The 26,517-nt window shown below is 36.6% G+C and overlaps 1 protein-coding gene across 1 annotated transcript in view; it reads right to left on the bottom strand.

The window, feature by feature from the left end:
• Nucleotides 1-2,612: 2,612 nt before the first annotated feature.
• The window catches only part of LOC142350270 (uncharacterized), a 42,190-nt gene continuing 18,285 nt past the window's right edge, over nucleotides 2,613-26,517 (bottom strand). The window contains exons 8-19 of the mRNA XM_075402047.1: nucleotides 25,865-26,044; nucleotides 25,211-25,397; nucleotides 21,698-21,885; nucleotides 20,997-21,127; nucleotides 20,578-20,642; nucleotides 18,112-18,210; nucleotides 11,761-11,937; nucleotides 9,745-9,875; nucleotides 9,239-9,340; nucleotides 5,285-5,516; nucleotides 4,750-4,927; nucleotides 2,613-2,780 (exon numbers count right to left, since the gene is read on the bottom strand). Coding sequence (XP_075258162.1) covers nucleotides 2,672-2,780; nucleotides 4,750-4,927; nucleotides 5,285-5,516; nucleotides 9,239-9,340; nucleotides 9,745-9,875; nucleotides 11,761-11,937; nucleotides 18,112-18,210; nucleotides 20,578-20,642; nucleotides 20,997-21,127; nucleotides 21,698-21,885; nucleotides 25,211-25,397; nucleotides 25,865-26,044 — 1,779 coding nt within the window. The 3' untranslated portion in view covers nucleotides 2,613-2,671. The remainder of the gene's footprint in view (nucleotides 2,781-4,749; nucleotides 4,928-5,284; nucleotides 5,517-9,238; nucleotides 9,341-9,744; nucleotides 9,876-11,760; nucleotides 11,938-18,111; nucleotides 18,211-20,577; nucleotides 20,643-20,996; nucleotides 21,128-21,697; nucleotides 21,886-25,210; nucleotides 25,398-25,864; nucleotides 26,045-26,517) is intronic.

The raw sequence follows: 26,517 nt of genomic DNA, 5'->3' as shown, positions 1-26,517 counted from the left end.
ATGTCTATTGTAAGATATTGTATTAAATATAGAAGGGTTGATCAAAAAAAAAATTAGATATGAGAGAGAGAGAGAGTTTATTTCTCTGAGTATAAATGAACATCAAAATTATAATTTTACATAACATCAGAAAGCTTCAAGTTATCATTGGGCTACACAGAAAATTGTAAAACACTCAGAGAGGGCAATTAACGGACCCAACAGGATCACTGGACATTGCCCTGTCAAGAGATGTAAAAATTCAAAAATTAAAAGTGAAACCAAAAAAATTGCAGAGAACCACAAGTTAAAAGCCAAAACTCTCGACAAAGTTAAAGGAATTTTCAACTTCTGACCAAATTTTTAAACCCTTTAGTAAACCCCGGCCACAGCACGTTAAAGCGTTATGTGATGGTTTTTTTTCCTTTATTAAAAAAAATCAAAATGTGAACATGGGAAATTGATTAACAGAAAACAGTTTTTGTTAACTGAAGCTTAAATAGATATCTAGCTTAGATATCAAAGCTTAAATATTATATTTAAATATAAAAAACTGAATTTCAGTTGAATTCAATATTACATAAATGCCAAAAATCCAACAGAACTCAAGCAATTGCAGACAAAGTTTGTTTGAAGTGTCTTCGTTGTCCATTTTTCTCTTTTCATCAATAGGTAATCAATAATTTTTTCAAAATGCAGTCTTCTTTAAAAATTGTTGTAGCTTCTCAACTGATTGCGCTATCACGTCATCCAAGGCTAATATTGGAATTATCTTTGGACAGTAATAGGCAAAAACCTCTTGTTTCCTCAAAAAATTGCTTTCGACATCTAGCAACCTTACCATGATAATAGAAAAGTTAAATATACTTCATGATTTTTTTTCAATTCATTGAGCCAAGCTGTTGTAACGAATCTTTAGAAGCATCCAATTTTAGCATTTCATGAAATACAAACACAACATTTGCTTCAGACGAGAGAAGCAAACGGCTTTATCCAGTCTCGTTGCAACGAAATTATTTTAAGGTCTAATCTGGCTTGTTACTCTTTTTTTCCGGTTTTGTTTTCTTCAATTGATGAAAAACCGCGATGGTTCAATGAAACCCAATTTGTTCAACTGATTCAGCACAAAAATCGGCAAGACTATAGTTTCAGCGCAATTTTTTTTACACAATAGCAAAATATGGATTGGCAGTTGAAACCAGAAAGTCTGGACAGGAACGCACTAATCTTCTGATGAACGTACGAAAGTCTGGACATGAACGCACGAATAGTCTGATGAACGCACGAAAGACTGGACATGAATGCACGAAAATCTGGTGAGAGCACAAAAGTCGGGTCATAGACACATTTCTGACTGGGGGGTCTGGATGTAGAGATTTCCGTCGGGGCGATCTGGGCATATCATATCCACTTTTGGTCTGGGACCTCAACTTGGGCTGATGCTGCCCTGCTTCGAGTTTGCCTTTACAATCTCCGCAAAGTACTGTCAAATTTTAAAAACCGCATTAATAGTTGTTTTTCAATCTACTTATGTGGTTTTTGTGTTTACATGATTCTAAGATAAAAATCAGCCAAGCCTATTTTGTTTTGTTATTCATCGAACTTGTGAGTCATTGCTAATCTTTCCAATCTCTGCAAACCGCTTTAAAACGAACAAATTGCAACCGTTTTCATACAATTGTATTCTGCCTCATTTATTAATCATATTTTCCTCCCCGGGTTGAGGAAAAATCAGAAAAATAGGTCAGATGAGCGGTGAAAAATTTTTTTCACCGTAAATTTCGTACATAATTTTGCGGTGAGTTGCGGTGAAATTATGTAATTTCACCGTTATAGTAAGAGGTGAACTTGCAAAAAGTCACCCCATTTCACCACTTACTACAATTTGCCGACCTTACACGGATTCGAACCTCTCACCCCTTCATATCAGTCACTTCTACTGCCACAGCTCCACTTCTCACGAACTTCTGGGATTTTTGTTTTGAATTTACATCAAATTCACTCTAGTTTCTGTGAAACATAAGCGTTGAATTTTTGTAAGATTTGCGATTTTTAGTGGTAAAAATACATATTTTAGCGGTGAAATGTGGTGATTTTTAGTAAGTTCACCGCTTACTCTAGTGGTTAAATTACATAAATTTACCGCTTCGAAAAAAGTTTCAAAAAGGTGTAAGATTGGGGGTAATTTTAAGGGGGTTAAATCTAACATTTCCTCCCTTACTCCCCATTGCCCCCTTATCTTACCTCGTTTTAACCCCCCCCCCCCCCCCAAAAAAAAAAAAAATGCCCCCATAATCTTACATTTTTGACACTTTTTCTAAGAGGTGAATATATGTAATTTCACCATTAAATTAAGCGGTGGATATATGTAATTTCATCGCATTCACCTCTTATCTTACATAATTTGTACACTTTATTTTCAAAGCGGTGAATTTATGTAATTTCACCGCTAAATTCAGTGGTGAAACTATGTAATTTCACCGTTACCAGGCGATAATTTTTTTACTGCATTCACCGCCTGATTTATGTAATTTCACCGCATTCACCGCTTATCTTACAAAATTTTCCGTATTCACCTCTTATCTTACATATATTTGCATTGAATGGCGGTGCCACCTCGACCAGGGTTATACTAATATATGAAGTGTTCAATATAAATATCTTATAAAAAAGTAGCGTTGAAGTTATTATTTTATCTCATGATAGAGAATCGTAGTTTATTTTGAGAGTGATCACTCTTCACTTTTCGGCTAATTGCGTGGATCAGTTCTTTCGTCTGCTTCAGACTGTAAGCTTTCAATCTGAAACACAACTCATTATATTACAAATTTCAAGATCCCTTCCAGAAAATATACAATCACGCTCGAGAAATATTGTTTCAACGTATATGCTCTTATGCATTTTTTGAGCTCATAATACTGGGAAAAGCTAACAAGGAGGCTAGCATTGTTTGTTCGAACATAATGTTATAACCCCGCACATCAACATTTATTATACGTTAAATAAAAACACCTCATTATTAGTATCATCTGAAGATTTTGGATTGATATTTACAAAAAATGAGTCAATTAAGAAATACAACACTTCAACATGAATTGAATTGATTATTCAGATTAAACTAGTGCAACAGAAATGTTAAAAGAGGTCCTTTCATTTTGTCGTTTTTTGTTTGAAGAAGGACTGCTAAAGTATTAAAAAATCAATTTTCTCACTTCACATGATATCGATAATAGTAACTCTGAGTTTCATTCATTTGTAGTGTTGGGCGAAAAACAGTAGAAAAATTTCACTTCTCCAGTACAAATTCGGCAAATGGGAAAAATTGAAAAATAGAGTTGGTGAGTTTAAGCAGTACAGATTCCTCAAAACTGCTTCGCTGATTTATTCTCATTCAAGTGTGTTAATTAGTTGTAACTTACTCTGAATTGGGTTCAGGTACGCATTCATTTTGATTCAGGACCCGACAATACTAACAGTAGGAAGAGATTTATTTTTATTGGAAGCGGAAGAAAAAAAATTAACCAAAATTATCAGTTTTTGAAAAAATACAATTTAATCATTTTCAATTGACAACTCCATCTAAATTAAATTATTTTTTTCAACTTTTGTAAATCCTAAATTAAAATTCAGCTGAAAACGATATAATTTGCTAAAAATAATTTGCCACAAATCATTTCTGAAATATCTCATTTATCAATTTAGATGAATTATATATCAATTTCAATCAATATCAATTTAGATGAAAAGAAAAAACTGGAGCAAAGACAATTGATAAAGTGAAGAAAAATAGTGGAAATTGACCAGTGTTCAAATAACTTTAAACCTAAATATCAATAAAAAGGGGCAAAATGAAGAAATCCTACCACTAAAAAGTTTTTTAATCAAATCGTTATATAATTTTACTGATGTCGGTCTATGTCAAACATAGTGGCCTGAACAAAAACCCCATTGAACAGACAGTTGATCGTCCACTTAAGGGCGTTGGAACAAAAACCAAAAAAACAACAAAAATCAAACATAACCGACTAACGCCGGGCGAATTGCTTTCAAAGGATCGGCGAGCGGTTGGCTTCAATAGTCACCAGCGGGGTTTAGGGAAGTGTGATTTTGTGTGTGTGAGTTTGTGTGTGTGTGCCTGTGAGTGTGTGCGTGTGTGTAAGTTTGTATAAGAGAGGACTGGCAAGCCCTGGGGCTTGCCCTCTCTCTCTCTCATACACACACACACACTTTTGACAGGTGGAGGAGGGTTTAGATGAGAGGGCAGTACAAATTGTACGGGCGAAGGGGGTGATTGACGGGGGGTCAAACTTTCAAGATTAAGAACCTTCACACCATGAAATTGTCTCCTCAAAACGGTCGTAGTGAATTGCATTCATCGAGTATGTCAAGGCGTAGGTTTCTAATAGAACTTAATGCACTCTGAGCGCTACCTGTTTATCTTAACTTTGAAGACCAAAAGTCAAATGAGCCGGACGAAAAATCGGTCAAGCGAAAAACTGCATAAAAAGGACCACAGAACTAATATAATTGCTGCAAACTTTGTTTGAGAGCAATTAAAAAAGAAAAGTATTCAGAGGCAATAATTTAATGAAAATTAAGGACATTGAAATGTAAGGAGATTTTATTCAAACAAACTCATTCTTTCCAACTTTTTTAAATAAAAAATTACAAAAGATTTCATATCAATTTAACTTAAAATTTAAAAATTGAATCATTTGTCATACCCTCAGTATGAAACAAGAAATACATTGAATTAAAACTGAAAACTACCTGGCGACCATTTCCTTGGAAAAGAATCCCGAGTCGATCCAGTCGTCAAAATCCGGGATGAGGTCAAAGGCCATGGTAGAGTGGTTGCTAGTCTGTCTGATATTTGCTCCGTGTTCCAACAAAAGAGAAGCTCCGAAAGGGTTGTTGTTCTTGCACGCGTAGAATAGAGGACTTGCACCTATAAGCAACTCGCTAAATGATTGCTCGGCTTGTCGAATTTCTAAGTCATTTCGAGGTAAAAAAATGTTTAGATGGTAATTTGGAGCGCACGAAAATCTGATCAAACACCATCTTGGTCTTTTAAATTAAAGATCGGTTTGCAGACGTGTCTTGAAGTTATCGTTTTTTGTGATGTTTTGTAGGTAATTGCCATGATTGGCAAGTATTTGCAGCTATTATTTGAGGGGAAGAATATCAATTTCATTTATGTAGTCTGAGATTTACCAGAATTGAATCTTCCAAAAGTCAAAACTGAGAAACTGTCATAAAACACAACTGCAATATCATAAAGGATGCATAAATCTAAAACTCTAACCATCTTTATCTTGAATGTCGACGTCAGCTTCATAGTTGACAACCATCACCTCAATCAAGTCAGTGAAGAGAACATTCCCTGCCACCAAATGCAATGCCGTCAATTGCTCTGAATCGTAAGTGTCTGAAACTGAGGCCCCGTTGTCCAGAAGGAATGAGATCATGTCAACTAACATGTCACTTCGAGAGGTTCCAGTTAGATACTTGTACAACAATCTCTTTGATTCGTCTTCCTGAAAATTTCTAATTTTTTTGCAAAGAATTCACCTGGAGAGACTGGTTAGAAAAAAGCAGGCGCCGACTCTAATCAAAATCAAAGAAGATATAGCTACCTATAATATTCTCTAGCAAGCGTTTTATAGACAGAACAAGAAATATAAGAATTACTTTCGTAAGGGAAAAACATTTCTTTCATAGTGTAAAATGAACGACCATCCTTCTGTTTACGGTATATGCTAAATTCCATTCATGATAGTGGACTTGGTTGTTTCTTTTCATAGCTAATTTCACTCAACCCCCGCATTTTCAAGAATCAACTCATTATTTTAAAAATTATATAACGAATTTAGGTTAACATATTTTTTTCCCGACTTTTCAATCGACGTAGACGACAATTTTTAGCCCTAAGTCCAAATCACCATTTTGATCTAGATATCAGATCTCTCCTCTAAATCTCCAAATTCTACTGTAAAATTCTCATGTTATTCTCTCATTCACTAAAATACGTCATCTCCCCGATCTAACATTCTGAAGTTTTGTCATCTCAATTGAAGAAAAACAAAAGTAAGAACAAAAGTAATCGCAAAATTGAAAAACAAAAGGTGATTGTTTTTAAAAAATGTATCCCGTGAATATTTTGATTAAAATTTTTTAATTTTTTTTGCTAGACAAAAGCTATTTACTGTTTAATTTTTCGAACAACGATCTTTGATAAAAATATGTTAGATAAAACGAATTTATTTCCGCATATCATAATCAGAATAGGTAGTTTTAACCGACAGCAAACATTTGAAAAAGTTTTTTTTGACAACAGCAAATCTGACTGGGTTGAATTTTACAGAGTTGTTCCTCAAGCAATGGGGCTTGGTCCCCTGTTATTCCCCCTTTCTGCATCAAAAAGCTATGTGGTCGAATTAGTCAACAATGCAACTTTCTGCAGCATGCTAATGTTAATTTACAATACTGGGAAAATATTCAAAGCTTTCTATTGAAGAAAATCAGCAAACTTGTTCTAAAATTCTAGTTCAAGAAATAATAAAACAGCCTGAACTGAAATACAAAGATAAAAGCATAGTTTTCTGCAGGTTTTCCTCTCCGCAATTATAGGCTTTTTTAAGCACTAGCAAAACATCTGCACAAACAAATTACATTGGGCCTTCAATGTTGAATCTTTTCATTTATAGCATCTGCTTTTTGATCGAGTTGAATAATTCTAGAAATCATTTTGATTCTAATGGTCCTCTAATGGGTAAAAAATTTTGCAAATATCCAAAAAATTTATTTATAAAAAGTTTATTTATAAAAAACAATGCAAAAAGTTTACCTTCCAAGACCTGTCAAGGAGGAACTTTAAAATTACTTAGCTAAGATTATTTTGTGTGCTACTTGACTGAAAAAATTGCATATCATTAACTTTTTCCGATACATTTAATTTTTTTGGTATATCTGACATCGAATTTTTTGACAAATTCATATTTAAGGCTGTTGAAATCTTATTTTGTTCACCTAAGTAACCTCTCAAATTCGTCGAACATGTAAGAGTATGAAGTGCTAAGGGGCGTTGGTTGCTTGTTGAATGAATAGGCTGTGAGCCGACTTTAAAATGACCATCAAATAACTGCAAATTGATATTTTATTTTTTCAAATGGAAAAAAAACGTAGAATTGTATCTAATCAGATTTTAACAACTAATTTTGACACGCTATATCTATATCCACATCTTGTCCTTATTGTGATAATATTTTGGAGACATGCCATCATTATTGTCTTGGATGAAAGTGCAAAAAAATGACAGTGTTTTGATGGTTAGCCCCCACAAGGATCATATATTTTTTTAAAAGGGAGTCAATTTATTATACTAGCAAAAAAAAATTAATTGAATCTGCGCTCTAAAAATTGCACAATTTCAATCTCTTTTTCAATTTTTTCTTAGAGATGTTTATAGGTACAACTAAAGACATATCTAATGCTATGATGACATGTTTTTGACAATTTCTTTAGTGTTTTCAATTTCATACAACTCAGCGGTTAGGGGACTTCCCGATTGGTCAATATCTTAGAAAAAAAATCGTATTTTTTTCTAGAAACAAAATCAATTTACTGTTTAATTTTTCAGACAACGATCTTAGAGAAAAAAACAGATCAGAATTAATAATAAAAAATTTTTAATGATTTACCTGAGTTAAACACTGCTGAAAGTTTGGTTATTTCTATTTCTTTTGGAACTTTTGATGAAACTCTATTTCCTTTTCAAGGTTTCGATGATATATTTTTCGTTCATTTTTTAAGCATTCAGTCAATTGAGTATCAGACATGTTGACTGCTTGACAAACTTAAAAGCAATTGTTTTCCATTGCATTGTTGAAGTTGAATTCTTTCACTGTACAATTTTTTCTCCCGTTCAAATTTTCAATGACTATTCTATTTTCATGCGGTTAATTTTTTCGAGTTTCCACGAAAGATTATCATTGTCTTCTCAATAGTGAGCGAAATAATAAAGATATCTTGTAAACTAAATAAACTAAATAAAAAATTTAATTGAATCTGCGCTCTAGAAATTGCACAATTTCAATATCTTTTTCAATTTTTTCTTAGAGATGTTTATAGGTACAACTAAAGACATATCTAATGCCATGATGACATGTTTTTGACAATTTCTTTAGTGTTTTCAATTTCATACAACTCAGCGGTTAGGGGACTTCCCGATTGGTCAATATCTTAGAAAAAAATCATATTTTTTTCTAGAAACAAAATCAATTTACTGTTTAATTTTTCAGACAACGATCTTAGAGAAAAAACAGATCAGAATTAATAATAAAAAGTTTTTAATAGTTTACCTGAGTTAAACACTGCTGAAAGTTTGTTTATTTCTATTTCTTTTGGAACTTTTGATGAAACTCTATTTCCTTTTCAAGGTTTCGATGATATATTTTTCGTTCATTTTTTAAGCATTCAGTCAATTGAGTATCAGACATGTTGATTGCTTGACAAACTTAAAAGCAATTGTTTTCCATTGCAGTGTTGAAGTTGAATTCTTTTACTGTACAATTTTTTCTCCCGTTCAAATTTTCAATGACTATTCTATTTTCATGCGGTTAATTTTTTCGAGTTTCCACGAAAGATTATCATTGTCTTCTCAATAGTGAGCGAAATAATAAAGATATCTTGTAAACTAAATAAATGTTAAGCGAAAAACTGAAAATCGAAGAATCAGAACAAACTTTCGAGAAAAAAACAAATCTGAAGAAAGCAGCCATCGAGCAGCCAGATAAAATTTTCGGATTCGCCACCTAAAAGTAGGTCAGAACTAGGCCAAAGGTTTGCGAAACTTTAGACATTTACATAGCCAAGAAAAAAATGAACCGCTAATACCCTCGAATTTGAGATATCTTATGCCCGAGGAGCTATCCATTTTCAAATGATACTTAATAATCTGTCAACAGGTCGTAGGTTGATTGCACGAACTGGGCCAAGGTTTTACCGAAAAAATATTTAACTTTTGGGATGTTTAGTGGTAAAAACTTAATTTCGATCAGTTTCACAGGCGTCAAAAGTGACATAATTCTTACCACCGTTCACAGAATTCACCGAAATTCTCCCAAATTTTTTAGCAATCTTTTGCAACGCCACGAAACGCAGGTAACGTGGGGTAAAAATGGGTAGCTTTTTGATCTAAATGATCAAATTGTTTTTGATTGCTATCGCGCTAACAATGGTAAATCATCAATCACATTACCTTGAACTTGATACCGATTGAGAGAAGTTGAGCAGCACACTCCAGATGTCCATCATTCAGTGCAAGATACACAAGCGATGCTGGCTCCCCATCTTGTGGCTCCTAATCGAGAGAAAAAAATGGTTCGATTTGATAGTTTTGATTCAGTTACTTCTATAATCTACTAAAAAAACTATTGAAAAACACTCATAAAACAGAAAAAAGAGAAAAATTTCACTTGCGCTGTTGGTTCACTGCTTTTTAATGAAAATTGAAAAACATCATCATCTGAGCATCACAGTAGTTTTTTTCAGTTTGAAGCTTCAGACCGAAATGACCTCTGATCAGACCATCCACGCTCGATTGGTACTGGTCAGAAATAACTTCTGTTTGGGACCGCAACCTGTGTTAGATTCGAAGATAAAGAATGAGCATCCCAAAAACAATTTTTTTTGGGCAGTCACTGATCCCGCACAAGCGCAGAGGTTCAAAGATTGACATAAGAAGAGATAAAACAAGCGAATGACCTGCACAAGTGACTCTAAGATCTCCTCCTCATTGTGGTGTAATAGAGAGAGCACTGAGTCTATGTTCCCACCCATTGCTGCACAGTGAATGGGCATCAGGTTGCGAGTGTTCCGACCCAGAATGTTGCTACCTGTGAAACAAGATCAAATTTATTTTTCCAACCGAGAAAAAATCTTGCAAATATTTCGGACTTGACGTGGTTATACTTAAAGTTTTGTGCTGTTTACTGAACAGAAAGTTGAGGTAAAATGTAGTGACAGACGCGTGGTTTAAGTTCGCTTGAAAAATATAGTCGGTAAATGATTGCAAGGCTCGGTTAAGAGAAAGCTACCTCAAGTGCACGATCTACCACAGAAATACAAATATTTTTTTAAATATTTAAGCTAATTCTAATGTTTTTCAGCTTTTCCTCTAAAAAAAAGTATATGCTCTAAGAAGAATCTGCTATTTTCTATTTATTTTTTGTGGCAATTACTGGATTCAAATTAAAATGAATTGAAAATAAGCTTAACGAAAAAATGTGCGTTTTTCTGTTTTTTGAGGCTGTATTGGAGTTTTCTGAACAACAGTGACAATAACTCGTCATAAACTTCTAATTTTGTCATTTTTAAAGAAAAAATATCGTTACGTTAGCTGAGGATATAAGTGACGGAAATGCATGACTTTCTTTGATCGTATTCACGGTAAACGTAACTATTCTCCAAGACCATGAGCATGCCTAAATTTTTATTGCTATAATTTTATTTGAAGTTATTTGAGACCCAATTGAACGACCCAAAACCTAATTAATTTTTTGAACCAAAATATGAATAGTTGCATATCCGCTATCTGCTAATAGTGCTTTTTATTACACAATTAGTTTTGGGAGGGACTTTTCTCAAGTTAATCGACAAGTCTTTCTTTCAATTTGGTCTAATTGACACAATCGTTTTTATCCAATACTACAAGCATGGACAACAGTGATTGGTGAAATATTGTGACAATGGGTGTGGACAAGAGTATTTAAAGAGATCTTGGCACTATAGGCAACGCCTAAGGCCCAAAAACTTTTATCGCGAAAAAAACGGATCTTTCCAAACTTGATGCAAATGTGAACTAAATTTGCATACAGTCAGAAATGTCAATACACACTTTATAAAGAGTGACAAGCTCGAGTAATTTTACTCATATAAATGCACTTTTACTAAAAAAAAATGATATACCCTGAGATAGATCCTTCTCCGAATTGGAGGGGCGACAAAGAAACTGATTAGAGGGGACAATTTATCAACCCATTTACCAGATAGAACGTGCTAAACATAACCAACTGACGTCGGGTAAATTGCTCTTAAACAACCGGCGAGGGGCTGGCTTTGCTAATGGCCAGCTGAGGCTTGGGGGTGCTAGCATTAGGGGGCGTGACGGAGTGAGGGTGTCAAGCGAGGGGAGAATCAAGTGATGGGCGGCTAAGCGATGGGGATAGGCTTGTGGGAAAGTTGGACGAGAGAGGGGTCCAAACGCCAGACGGGGAAGTGTCGAGAGGGGGTGCTGGGGTGGGGCAAGTGTGACTGACTGAGGGGGATAAAGGCGATAAAGAGATGAGAAAGATTAAGAACCGCCCTTCACAGCCTTAGATTGTCTCCTCAAAACAGTATCGATGAATCGCATACATAGAGACTATTAAAGTGTAAAGCTAGATGAGAACTGTTAAGCCACCTTATGCTCGCCTGGCTTACTTTTTTATCCCGTTTTGAGGCCGAAAAGTCAAACCGGTCGGACGGAAAATTGGTCCAGTCAAAAATCGCAAGAACTCAAATCTAACACAATTGCTACAAAATTGGTTTGAGAGCAATTAAAAAGCACAAAATACGAAGTGGTTGCATCGACCAAAATTTGAAGATTCGTATCTTGGAATCATTTTTCGTCGGACGGTTCAATCAACTGATTTCAATATCATTTATGACTAAGATTACGTTTCTAATTACTAAGTATACATCAATTTCAAAACTAATGAGATAATTGCGTCTCATTCTTACCTTTGTTAAGCAGAACTTGTATCATCTTTTCATTCTCTCCCGCCTGCTGGCTTCCCTCGAAACATATCATGTGCAGTGGAGTGTTCCCCTCTTCATCCTGCAATGCCACATCAGCCCCTGCATCCATCAGGATAGTCATACAGTCTGCAGATTTCACTCGGTGCAGAGGGGTAGCTCCTGAACAAATTAGAACATGATTCAAATGCAGAAAACAGTGAATTAAATGATATTTTGAAGCGGATAATGTGCTCAAGTTGAGGTCCTATACCAAAACGACCTCTAATCAGACAATCCTAGGCTGGAATTAACTCTAATCAGGACAATCCCGGACTGAAATGAACTCTGATCAGACAATGCCAGATTGATATCACCTGCTTCAAATAAGACAATCACAGATTATGTCAAACAGATATCATATGTGTGCGTGTCAAATAAACTTAGCTAGCGCAAAACTTTAATACAAGATGTAGAAATATGACAATTAGATGTTGTTTTGGATGATTTAAGTGCGGCAGTTCATTTTATTCCAGAAAAAATTCTTAGCATGAATTTTAAAACAAGTATATTTAATATGGTTTCTAAACACTAATTAATGTTTGAAGAAACGGGTCTACTTTTGAAAAGAAAATTTTGAAATTTAAAAAAGTTAGTTCAAATTCCTACAATTCAATGAACATAATTACAATATTATAATTATTTTCATTGATTTATAGGGATTTGAACTCATTTTTTTTAAAATTCAAAGTTTCTTTCTTATCAAAAGTAGGCCCGTTTCTTCATGTTAAAAACAATGATCCACCTAATGTTACAAACTGTTAGAAAATCGATCAAACTATAGTCTTAAACTTAGTGAGAATTAGAAAGAAAGTTTGACTTACCAGATTAGAAAGACAAGCAATATGACTTCGATCAAAGAAATTATATAAATGAATCGTCAAGAAATGGTGCTGAGAATCAATATTCGGTTCAAATTGGTGAATCTAGATAACTATTATTAGAGTTAGATTAAGTGATGTAAAATCTTCCCAGCATGTATTAAATGATGATGATATCTCCGGAAGTGTGAATGAATTCTGAGAAAAGTGCAAATGCATTCCATTTATGGTTCCCTTTGCGACTGATTTGCAGAAGCAAACCATATTGGGTAACCTTTGCGACCCCCACTATAAATCAAGGTGCTAAGATTAGTTTTGTATCTTGACTTTTTCACACTGATAATGGGTATATACACAGCTGTTTTTTGAGTCCTTTTTCATCCCCAAAATCAAATCACCATCTTGATCTAATAATCTGATCTCTCCTGTAAATCTCTAAATTGTTCTGTAAATTATCATTTTGTTATTCTCTCATTTTTGAGAAATTAATTCTTTTACTTAGTTAAAAACGCTTTTTATTCCGCTTGCGAAAGTCCATAACCCAACAGGTTATGGGCCAAGCAATTTTCTAAGTCATAAAATTAATTTCCAAAGCAAAACTAATTTGTTGTTGACAGTCATAATCCTTTCCTGCTTAGTACATTTTCTTTTCACAACTGTTTTGCCTGCTCAAACTCCAATGGATCAACAGACAGTGAAGCTGCTGACCTACACAGGAAAGGCACAGGACTTTCCAATCTGGAACACAAGATTTGTGGCGATGATGCAGACGAAGGGACTCTACAAATCACTACTAGGGACAGAGGAGCAACCCAATGAGCCTGCGCCACTGGCCAATGGGGAAACCAATGATGAGAAGAAGAACCACAAGGTGCTGAAGGATGCATATGAGAAGGAAGTTGCAGACATCAAGGAGAAACGGAACAATGTGTGGTGCCATTTGGCACTGACTCTAGATGCAACAACCCTCATGCTGATGAAACATGACTGTGTGGGAGATTGGCTGACGGCATTGGAGATGAAGCAAAGGCTTGGAAGCTTTTGCAAGAGAGATTTCAGAGTGTGGAGACACCGACAGTGGTGACTTTAGTGGCACAGCTTGCTCGACTGCAGCTCGAGTATTCTGAGGATTTGGACAGCTTCTTCATCAGAGGACAGGAGTTGCTCACAAGGCTACAAGAAGCAGGGGAAGCAGTCTCAGAGACCCTCTTCAACGCCTTGGTCCTCAATGGTCTGCCAATGAGGTATGAAAGTTTTGTTATACAGGAAAGCTTCAACCCGGCAACGAATTTCACAGAGTTGAGGAAAAGGCTGCAGAACTTTCATGAGAGCACGGTGCAGAGACACATGGGACAAAGTGGTTCAGTGGCACTGGCAGTGAAGCTTGACTTCAAGAAGGGACCCAAGAAAGGAAACTGCTTTGTGTGTGGGATCCCTGGACACTTTGCCAAGGACTGCAGGAGGAAGGAGACAGCACAATGCAGCAAATGTGGTGAGAAGGGTCACCTAGACAGGGCATGCAAGAGACAAAGAGATGGAGCCAAACATGAGTCAGTGGCAATGGGCCCAACATTGGCTACACCAGACGAGGAATGCTGGGCAGCTCTTACCCAGTAGAAGACAGCAGGCATGCTAGTGGACAGTGGTTGTAAAGATCACATAGTGACGAACATCGATGCGTTTGTGGACTTTGTTCCCATTCAATCAGTGGTCAGAAATCCCAACGGAGAAGCTTCCAGAGTGGTGGGCAGAGGCTGTGTGAGGATCAGCATACGCTCAAACAAAGGGGAATTCCAATGCGAACTCAAAAATGTTCTGTGTGTGCCGGACTATTCTTCAAACCTCCTATCAGTCTAAAGATGCACAGAGTGGGGACATAGTTTCACTTTCGAGAGAGGAAACAGCTGCATGAAACTCCAGAAGGGAACTCGGGAAAAACTAACACAAGAAAATAATTTGTTTTACTTACCCTGCAGCGTTCTAGACTTCAAGGTGAATTCCAACAGCGTGAAACTTGACAGTGCAAGGAAGTGGCACAGACGATTGGGTCATTTGAATCAAGTGGATGTGGTCAGGAATGCACCAGAGACAGTGGGGGAACTCGATGATGTATGCAATGTGTGTGCATTGGCCAAGATCACAAAGACTCCAGTACCAAGAGTGGCAGAGACCCAAGCAGAAGAGAAGCTGGAGAGGGTGTTCACAACGTGATGGGACCTTTCAGAGTAGAGTCAATGTCAGGGTTCATGTTCTGCATTGTGTTTGCAGACCAGTACACCAAGTTTGTGTTTGTGGACTTGCTTAAGGCAAAGAGTGAAGCACTGGCCAGCCTGAAGAAATTTGTTCTCAGTGTGGGGACGCCCAAGAAGCTGAGGCAAGACAATGCGAAGGAGTTTCTCTCAGAGCAGTTCAAGACGTACTGCTTAGATGCAGGCATTCTACAGAAAAAGACCATACCAGAGACGCCACAACAGAATGGGTTAGCTGAGAGGTGCAACAGGACACTGCTGGAGATGGCAAGATGTTTGCTCATTGACTCAGGACTTCCCAAGATGATGTGAGGAGCAGCAATTCTTCACGCAGCAAGGATCAGAAACTTGGTTGTGAGACGAGGAGAAGAAAAATGACCAGCAGAGCTGATGAGAGGTATAAAACCTAAGCTTTCAATTAGTAAATTATCTATTTTTGGTTGCACAGTCTTCATGAGGAAGAGGGACAGAGAAGTCAGCAAACTTGAACCCAAGGCACTGGAAGGAAAGTTTGTGGGTTACACTGAAGGAGAAAGCGGATACCTGGTGTGCATACCCAACACACGCAAGGTGATGGCAGTTCGAGATGTGATCATCAAGGAGTCTGAAGTGGGCTCAATCCCTGACAACAAAGAAACGGCTGACCTACTAGATGATGGGTCGGAACTGGGAATCTGGCACCCAGATGATGGTCATCAAGATGATGACAACAGAGAACGACAGGACACATCTATTGCAATAAAGGAGGAGTGGCATGACGCAGGGAGCGTGAATACTCAAGAAACAACACTGAGACCTCAGATGTTGGAGAAACAGCACTAGATGAGGGATCTACTGCAACAAGAGGGAGTTACAGAGACTCAGAGTCACTGGAAGACAGTGACACAGAAGACTTCTAACAGTTAGAGACAGTTGGCTTCAATGAAGATGCACTGGAACACGCGGACAGAGCAGAGCCCAGACGAAGGACACGAGCAAGGAATGTTCCGTAATTTTTTGGAGAAGTAAGGACCCATCTTGCTGTGACTGAGGGCGACTATGTGGAACCCAAAACAGTCTACGAAGCCAAGCAAGGTGGCGATTGGGACCAGTGGCACCGGGCAATGAAGGACGAGGTCAAGGCACTCTAAGACAACGAGACTTGGAGCCTAGTGAGACCACCCACAGACAGGGACGTCATACCGGGCAAATGGGTCTACAAAGTGAAATTGGGACCCAGTGGTCAAGTGGACAAATACAAAGCGCGCTATGTGGCAAAAGGCTTCAAACAAGTGGAAGGACTGGACTACTTTGAGACTTTTGCGCCTACTTGTAAGCCGGAGACATTCAGGATTCTACTTCAGCTATCAGCGAAGCAGGGCCATGTGATGCACCAATTTGATCTTGAGACTGCTTTCCTGCACTCACCAATCGAGGAAGAAGTATATTCGGAACAGCCACAGGAGTTTGTAAAACGCGGATCATATGGGGAGAAGTTAGTATGTCGACTAAATAAATCAATTTATGGTTTGAAACAGGCTGCTAACAACTGGTACAAAGAGCTGGCAAACTTCCTACTGAGACAGGGGTTCACCAGAAGCAGGAACGATCACTGCTTGTTCGCAATATCAGAGGCAGACGATCACACCTTCATCTTGGTCTGGGTTGACGACATCATAGTAGCATCAAGAAGTATGACAGTGGTCTCTGATGTCAAGAAGGCACTAGAAGCAACCTTTCACATGGAAGACAGAGGGAGACTACACTGGTTTCTGGTTCTAAGAATCAGACGAGAAGAGGGCAAAGTCACAGACGACCAAGAACGCTACATAGAAACAATGCTTGAGCGGTTTCAAATGGATCAATGCAAACCCTCAAGAACTCCAGCTGATTTGAATTTGAAACTTCAGACAGCACAGAACGGAGACAAAGAAGTGGACCAGAGGATCTACAGAAGCTTGGTTGGATCACTTCTGTATCTGGCCAAACAGACGAGGCCAGACATCATGTTCACAGTCAACATTCTCTCCAGACACATGAATGCACCTACCAATCAACACTGGATGTGCGGAAAACGACTTCTGCGATATCTTCAAGTTTCAAAAGGTTTAAAACTTACTTACAAAAAAGAGGCTAGTTATGATTTAGTGGGGGAAAGTGATGCAGACTGGTCTGGAGACGTGAACGACAGAAAATCAACAACGGGCTATTACTTCAAGCTCAACGGACGTGGCGCAGCACCCAGCTGGGGTGTCAAGAAGCAGGCCACAGTTGCTCTTTCTTCATCAGAAGCAGAATATCAGGGCATGGCAGCAGCAGTTCAGGAAGCACTCTACCTGAAACAACTTCTAGAGGATTTTGGCATCCAACAGAAACGTCCAATAGCAATTGGAGAGGACAACCAAAGTTGTATCAGACTTTGCCAAAACCCAGTCATGCACAAGAGGAGCAAGCACATCGAGACAAAGTTCCACTTCATTCGTGACAAGACGGAGGATGGGACTATTTCAATTCATTACGTTCCTACAGACAAAATGGCAGCGGACATCTTCACAAAGTCCTTACCCGTTTCGAAAGTGGAAACATTCAGAGCAGTTTTGATGGGAACAGACTCTACGCAATCAGCTCAAGTCTGAGTGGGGGTGTTAGAATATCGATCAAACTATAGTCTTAAACTTAGTGAGAATTAGAAAGAAAGTTTGACTTACCAGATTAGAAAGACAAGCAATATGACTTCGATCAAAGAAATTATATAAATGAATCGTCAAGAAATGGTGCTGAGAATCAATATTCGGTTCAAATTGGTGAATCTAGATAACTATTATTAGAGTTAGATTAAGTGATGTAAAATCTTCCCAGCATGTATTAAATGATGATGATATCTCCGGAAGTGTGAATGAATTCTTAGAAAAGTGCAAATGCATTCCATTTATGGTTCCCTTTGCGACTGATTTGCAGAAGCAAACCATATTGGGTAACCTTTGCGACCCCCACTATAAATCAAGGTGCTAAGATTAGTTTTGTATCTTGACTTTTTCACACTGATAATGGGTATATATACAGCTGTTTTTTGAGTCCTTTTTCATCAAATCACCATCTTGATCTTATAATCAGATCTCTCCTGTAAATCTCTAAATTCTTCTGTAAATTATCATTTTGTTATTCTCTCATTTTTGAGAAATTAATTCTTTTACTTAGTTAAAAACGCTTTTTATTCCGCTTGCGAAAGTCCATAACCCAACACAAACCTTTGTAATCTCTGACATTGACGTCCACTCCTTCACTCAACAACATCTCAACTGATGGTTTGTGTGCAAAGTGACATGCTGTGTGCAGAAGAGTGCTTCCTGAAACAGAAATATACAGAACATATCATCAAACCAAGCATTACTCACTTTTCACTTTTCCTATCTTAATACATTGTACTTGTGAAACGTACTTAGAAACTTCGGCCTTATGGTTTCTGTCGATTTCCCTCCATATCACATTTAGGTTCGTTTTTTTAACAAAACAGTGCCAGAACAAAACAATCTAAGTGCCGAAACTGTTGGAAGACAAACATTTTTCCTGACATTATTTGAAGTTGTCCTTTTGTGTCTTGAACATTAGGGAGCCACATTAGAAAAGGTAAGAGTTATGAGTGTTGAAATTTGTCGCTAATTTTTTGTAAACAGGGATTGAGTCAGAGAGCCTTTTCACTGATTTGAATTAGTAACTGTCATACAATTTTCATAAAATTTCACAAAATTCTCTTTCAATTTTGCATAGGCTTAAATATCATAAGCAATTGGTCAAACTCATAGGATTCATGTCTTTTTCGACAAAAAGTATTCGTTCCACTTCTTCTTATATATTTTATAATAATATAAGAAGTAAAATTATAGTGGTTTTGACCTATCGTTGGACATTCTCAAATATTTTCCAAACAAATTGAAAGGGCGAAAAAAACCGCAAATGATCGTCCAAATTGTGGAAAATAAACTAAATTTTTTCCGCAAAAGTCGACCTCTGTAAATAATTGATAGCCCATTTGACCATAAGATGCTCAAAATTACAATAATCGTTGTGACGCCATTAAAAAGCTGTGTCATGTTATAGTATTCAAATCTCACGTTTAGAATCGCAGATAACTCTTATTTAAATCATAAATTGTTCTTTGTCTTAATACAAGGCTTAGTATATACTTTAACTTATTCTGTAACTGCTTTTGGTAGTTTGTAGCAGTTCTCGTTACTGATGGACCCAAAGGTCATCTTGTTTAATGCACAAGAAAAGTTCAATGGTTCAGTTTAAGGTTGAGACTTATATTATGGAAAACGTTCGTATCGAAGTTGACAAATTTTAATTCAAATTGTCACAATGATTAGATATTTTCATTTTTCCTAAATCTTCGAACAAACCCGTGTAGATGATTCTTTGAGAAAACAATGATTTGAGGAGTTTCTCGTGATAGTAGTTAACATGTTCTTTTGATTCAGAAAAGTCCTTAGCATTCTTTTATAAAATATGAAGTCCTTAGATCAATGATTCATATTAGCAGGAATTTTGTTGAGAGCTACATGCTGTGAGCAATTCAGAGAAAAAGTGGAGTTGATAGTGCTTTTTAGAAAAAATTCTTTATTACTATTTATATTACATAACTATTTGTTTACAGCTTGTCCGGACAAAACAGCCCCATACAAAACAGTCCCAGACAAAATAGTCCCCCGAAAATGGACAAAACAGTCCCAGCCAAAATGGTCCCAAGTAAAAAATTGAAACAATTGTAAATGTAATCTGCAAGCAATTAAGAAACCTATTATATCAGTTAAGTTCTTGAAGGCATTGTTTTTAATTGATGAGAATTAAGATTCAACCAAAACTTATTTCAAAATACATTTTTTGACAAAAATTATGGTGTTATGAGATTAATATTTGTTCATATAAAATACAGTCATATGAATAACTTGAGAAGTTTTCTCGTTAATTGATGTGCATATGCTTGACTCTATATTTAGTTTAGACTATTTTGTCTGGGCTTGTTTTGTCTAGGAATATTCAGCACTTTGGGACTGTTTTTTCTGGGATTGTTTTCCCCGGACTATTTTGTCTGAAACAGTTTTGTCTATTCACCGTTTACAGAATATTTTAGATGGAGTGAATGAAATTACAAAGACAACAAAATTTGACAAAAGAGTTGTTTTATTAGTTTATTAGCGAATGAAACCATGTCTGTGAGAAACAAAATTTAGTGGAGTTTCGGAGTCAAGTTACAAGAAAAAGAAATGGGGAAAGGTTTTATCTTAAGTGAGAACTGTTGAAGTAGCCTGTCAGTGTTCACAACTCATAGGCTTCGTCAAAAGAAAATTTCTGTCAGTTGAACGTACTCAAAAACCAGGATCTGCTTCAACGTATACGAATTTCTGGTTGTCATTTTTATTAATAATTTTATTCGGAGGAAAGTTTTGCTAAAACATTTTTTGGTACAAGAAGCATTATTACCAACAAACAGCCGGACCGTTTTGAGACAGTTTTAGGCGCTAGCCGGTCCCCAGCTAGAAGTTTTTCAACGTCCAAATAACATAAAACTGAACTAATTTTTAACAGGAGCAATCAAAAACTGCAAACAGATTAAACTATTAAAAAGCTGCATGAAAATTTCTTAACAATTGTTCAATTTTTTTTTTGATTTTCTGATATACAAATTTTCAAATCATTCAAAAACTTGTACTAACCTTGTATTGCCCTGCTTCTGATACTTGCAAAAGGGTTGATTCCTTCCACGTGGTTCTCAATCACCCTGAAATAAAAACGATCAATAATTAAATGTTATTGTTTTGCTAATTTTATTCTACAACACCAGCTTCAGAAGCTTACTTATTTATTGCGCTTTTGAATGACATATTGCGCTGATAATAGTTGAAGTGCGAATGGACCTTTGATTAGACCAAACCAAACTGAACTGACCTCTGATCATGCAAGTTCCAGGCCGTTGTCCAGACTAAACTACGCTCGAAGACCTTTCATGACCTTGTAACTTGAGCGCACCATGCGCAGGTTTGCGCTCGAAGGCTGTCTGATCAGACGTCTAGTTGGACACCTCAGCCTGGGTAAACTCGTTCAGAGCTTCAAACATTAATTAAAAAGTGATTACTTGAATAGTGTTTGTGTTTCTCCTTCGACGACTCTGGGAACGTGTTCGGACAAGTACTCGTACCACTCAAACAGCAGATCTTTCATGCCCTGGTTGCGCACTATGTCCCATGCTGTTTTACCACTGTGGTCCTGAAAACAGAAGAATGTTTGATCAATAAGTATAAATAAATAAACGATTTACAATGAACAACACCACAAATTATCTCTTTTACTGTCAAGATTTGAAGTCACTATAAAAACAGCAAAAGATTATTTAGACTGCACATATTTTATTGTTTAACGAAAAAACGGACAAACTTTTCTTCAGAACATGATTTTGTAATTTATTTAAGCGTATGCGCTCTATGTGTCGATCCAAATTCGCTGTGGTTTGATCACTGAGGTTAAACCAATAGAATTGAGTTCATTTTTTGAGCCTGGGCGATAAGTAGAATCTAATGGGATGTTCTTTCGATGTAACCCCCCCCCCCCTCCTGCACCCTCAACGAGTGTAGATACTGATCATGTTGTTCAGACATGTGCAAGTCTGTAATAACTTATGCTAAGAGATCGGACAGACTGTAAATGCACTGACTTAAGACAGGGCGGAATAAAAAGAAAATTTACTATGCGTATATGATGGTTCAGCGCTGCCATATCTGTAATTACAATGGCGCAGAACTTGGTTTCTCTGAGGCCACGGTACGGGCCACCACTAACCTTGTACCATGTATCGCACCCCCACTCTATAAGGAGATGGGCACAATTCTTGTGGATGCTACTCATGGCATATGAGAATGGGGTGCACTGGGTGGCATTGACTGCATTGCACTGGGCTCCACTCTCCAATAGGAACAGGGCCATACTCTCGTACCCATACTTGCACGCCCAATGCAAGGGGGTATTACCTGCAAAATTATACAAACATTTTTGAAGTTGCTCTAAACAGTTTCTTTTGTTATCTTGATTTTTGGGCCTTAAGTTTAACTTTAGTTTCCTGCTTCATTTTTCTTGAAGATAACATTGTAAATTTGGCAAAGTTTACATAATCAACATGATTTTTTGAAGAAATTAATTACAATACAATTAGAGTTCACAATTAACCAGGGGGTTCTTGGCTCTAAGATTAACACGAGAAAAGGAATGATGCCCAATAATTATATAATTATAGCATTTTTGTGCTATTTTATATTTTTGCATGTAAAATCTTAACGGTCCCTTTGGCCCTTTACCACTGCGCATGTAAAATTTGAGGCTAGCCTCCAATATTTGAAAGCACGGTAGCTCATCATTTTTTTTACCACGGATAAAATATTAAAACACGCACGTGCAAGTTCTACAATGCTTAAAGACGCAAGTACCAGAAATTGGAATGCCAGAAGTTCCTATATACCTAGCCAGAAGTTGAAATGCCAGAAGTTCCTATATACTTCGCCAGAAGTTGAAATTCTTAAAAATTGACTCCAAAAAATCTAAAAAACGTTCTTTATTTAAAATTAATTGTACAATTATCAAATACATCTCAGTAAATGAAAACGTCTTTGGTATGTCAATTTGAGACATCTTGAAAAGATTTTTTTCCGTTTTTTTCCAGTGCTTGTTTTGTTACTGTAACGTTAATTATAATGTTAATTGTGCTGTTACTGGTTTACAGCAGGATGAGAGTACTGATGGCTGCGGGTGTGGAGGGAGCTTGCACAAACGGAAAAAATTCCTGGGGGATGGAGAAAAGGAAAAAATCCCTTGTATGAATTGACAATGCTATTGGTCGGCTAGGTCAAAACTCCTCGCGAAAATCATATCCATAGATGTCCCAAAAACTCTGGGTGTTCCCTTTTTTAAATTGAATCCATCGTTTCCACAGATTTTCCAACCATCGAATCTTGTCACATGTTGTTTTTGCAAGAATAGAATCATCATCGGTCATTCTTTTTCAGGGACAATTGGCTTTTTTTTATATTGAGCAAAATAATCAAAAAACAACGAAATTGAGAAATTATTTTGTTGCTATAGTGCTTTGGAAAATAAGAGCCATTTGTCTGCGGAAGTGATTGTCGTTTTCATCAATCGGAAGAAAACTCCTATTTTGATTGTTTAATCGGCTAAAGTCACTTCCGCTAAGCTTCCTACCGAACTTACACAATGTTTGTTTTAAAATGGTTACGTGACTCTGCAGAAGTCACTTCGAAATTCTGACATTATATCCCGAGCCGCTTTGGGGTTCTCGATAAACGCCAGAAGTTCTCAGTGACTTCAAGCAGAGTCACGTAACCATTACTTAAAGCATCGTTCGCATGAAAAGCCGCCTAACCTCAGCAAGATCTCTACATCGCTGCTACTAGGTTTCCTGACTTTGTTCTTAGCCAGGGCTAGTCTGGGAGACAGGCCTCCAACAGTCCAGAACAGATTGTACAGATTGTTGGTTGGGAAAAACTTGTTTTGTTATCATTAAAACTCTATTTCACAAGTGGAACGATAACATGTTATCCCTAGATAAGAAATGTTTTAAACAAAAATTGAGCGCTTGAATATCAAAATCTGCTCTCTGTGACATCGATATGACTTTTTTCTTCTTAGCTACCACGACTTGGTTTAAGTGATTGCCTGAACAAGAAAACTTTAGCCATTATTATACATAGCTCAACTGAATGGTACAATCAATCAGCGTTCTGCAGCAAAAAGCACTAATGATGTACAACGCTTTCAGATAGCTCTCTCTAAAACTTGACTCAAAATGTAAATAAAAAACAAGCTCCGCAGAAATATGCATTACATGAAAGACATACAGTTGAATGTCCAGGTTAACTCTTACATTATATCCGTTTGAATTGGAAGTTATCCTTTAATTTGGATTGCGAGAAGCCAATGATTACAGAGCTTTGTTAACACGCCCTCCACTTTTACCTCAGGAGCAAATTGGTTTTCTCGCAAATGCAAAATGCAAATTTGATTCAGCTCTTTTAGTATATTTTTGTCTCCCCACGCCGTATATTATGTATCCTAAACCCAAACTCAACAAAAACAGAGAAACTGTTGACATAGGTATCTAGAACCAAACAAAGATGCAGCTGGGACGTGTAAAAAACTACACGAACAGCAGTTGAAATGAGGCTTGGAGCACTGCAATACATCAGTTGAAACTCGATAACTTTGTCTTAAAAAATTTTTACATTTAGTGCGTATTGATGCACAATACTTGTGTGTCGTTTTTGATTGATCTCTGTGATCATACAGTTTAACTAATTTTGAATTGTGGAGAAAACAATTGGTTTGGATGATGTTCTCATTATTCCTCTATGGGGCAATCTTTCTTTTTGAGTAAGTGAAATTTTGTACAAAGTACAGTTTCCCAAACCAAGTAAGTAGTTTCCCAAACCAATTTTAACGAAGCCTAGCATAGTTTCAATAATGGTGTTATTGAAGCGAATTGAGAAACAAGATTTATTTTAATATTTTAAATCAGATTTATAATATATGCGTTGCTTTTAAAGCGCCTCCCAGATTTGCAAGAAACTTCAGATTTGTTTGACTGTTATTTGAAGTCCTCTTTGTCAATTTGCCAGAAGCCATTTTCCTAAATTTGTTTGTAGATTGAGTTATTAACCAAAATTTGAATTGATACTGGGACTAATTGAGTATCAAGTAATGCAACGTAATCTACAGTGTAGCAGATAATACATTTCACAAAAGCGAACCGCAAAAACGTAATATGCGGGGAGATATGACGCCAACTGGGAGGTTTGACCGAAGCCTCCTTGCCCTTAGTAGGAGAGCAGCCGCTACAACAAGTAATTTTATTTTGAATGCTCTAACTGTTTTATTGTCGTTATATTTCCTTTTTCGTTATCAAGAAGCCATATATTTGTTGTCAAGAGTTTGTGAGAACTATTTCTTTCTTTTGATATTTCTGGTTTTGTCTGAAAAAATAAAGGACAGGACAAAGATATCAGTAAAAACCGAAACATTTACCCGTATTTTTAACTATTATTGTCGTTTAGCTCGTTATTTAACGTAAGAAAAACTTTGCCAGCATCTTTTTTAGAACATACAGACAATTTATTACCTTTTTAAACCAATCACTGTTTGAAAAAATAAAAAGGCCATATAAACTAAAGATAGCGAAGAAAATTTTCTTTCTTTTCGATCAAACGATGCCCAGGCTTTCTCGCAACTTTTTCATCAGTTTTTTTTCGATCTTCTCAAACAGGGTATACATCGATAATCGGTCACTACCTGTGTTTGGGTCCCTCGAGTTGACGTAACTATTGGAGTTGAAGAATACCACAAACTTCCTCACCATCTCAAACTCCCCATTCTTGACTGCCTTCTGCAACATGTTCTCATACAGTCCCATCCCTCCTGGGAACACCATGTACAGGTACTCACTGCCTGCTCGCAGCATTTTGCTCAGGGTGGGGACCTGGATAAAACGAATAGAGTTAGAAGCTAAGCTATCGCGAGATAGAATGTGGATCTACCACCCAAAATACACACACACACAAACAAACACACACACACACACATCTTTGTGCGTGGATATAATTATGTTGGCCCCTGCACCCGGTTAGTGTTTCACTTTTTAACGTCGTAAATGATACTACTTTCAATTTTTGTATATGAACAGAACTGGTGATGGAAAAGGAGGAGGGTCACTCAGATAATAAATTTAAGTTAGAGGACGAAGTTAACAATCGCTTGTTTCAATGAAAGTTACATTCCCAACAGAAAAATTCCACATTGCTTAATCCATAAATTTACGTCCAATTTAAAATGCCTTGGGCACCATGCATGTTTTACTGTGTAGCGTTTTTGCCGTTCTGATCCTAAGCAATTTTGAACCAGAACCTCGACCTTGTTAGTGAATTAAGATGCTGAATTCCGACTAACTTCAACAAATATGTTGTATTTGGGGTGCTTTTCTGGATTGATCTCGACCATTATGCCCGAGTTGTATCCGAGGAACTTCCGAATTGAGAAGTCGTCTTTACTGGATCCACTGAAGTCGTCCAGAAACTCACCGGTTTTGTGGTTTCTAACCACTATCTTTTTGTCCACCGCCACCAGCTCCTTAAAATTCAACCCGTGTTTGAAACAATTGATCCAACATTTATGATAATTTTTCATTCTATCATAGTTAACATTTTTGTTGAACGGTATTATTTGGAAAATTGACTTAATTTATTGTTTGATTTCACATTGCAGGCAAAATTTTTCATCCTATTTTCACCAATCTTCTCAATCATTATAAAAAAACCATACGTAATAATGCATTGAAATTATGAATGCTTATTCTGTACACGAATTTTTTTCATAAATTCAGCACATTATTATAACCTGTTTTGAGCTATTTTTTGATAATTTCTTAAATTATTTTCTGAAAATTCCTCGACTTGAGCGAAAACAGTTTTAAATTTATTTAATACACCTTTTGTAACATCGTTGAATTTCATAAAAAGAGAAATAAAACATATAAAATAAAACATATAAAATTTTTAAAAAATACTGATTTAGGAAAGTTTTTCAAAATTACTCCAAATCCC

The sequence above is a fragment of the Convolutriloba macropyga genome, chromosome 12, assembly GCF_964194025.1.
Source record: "Convolutriloba macropyga chromosome 12, txConMacr16.3, whole genome shotgun sequence".
Classification (NCBI taxonomy): Eukaryota; Metazoa; Xenacoelomorpha; order Acoela; family Convolutidae; genus Convolutriloba; species Convolutriloba macropyga.
This window is presented reverse-complemented; position numbering and strand designations above follow the sequence as displayed.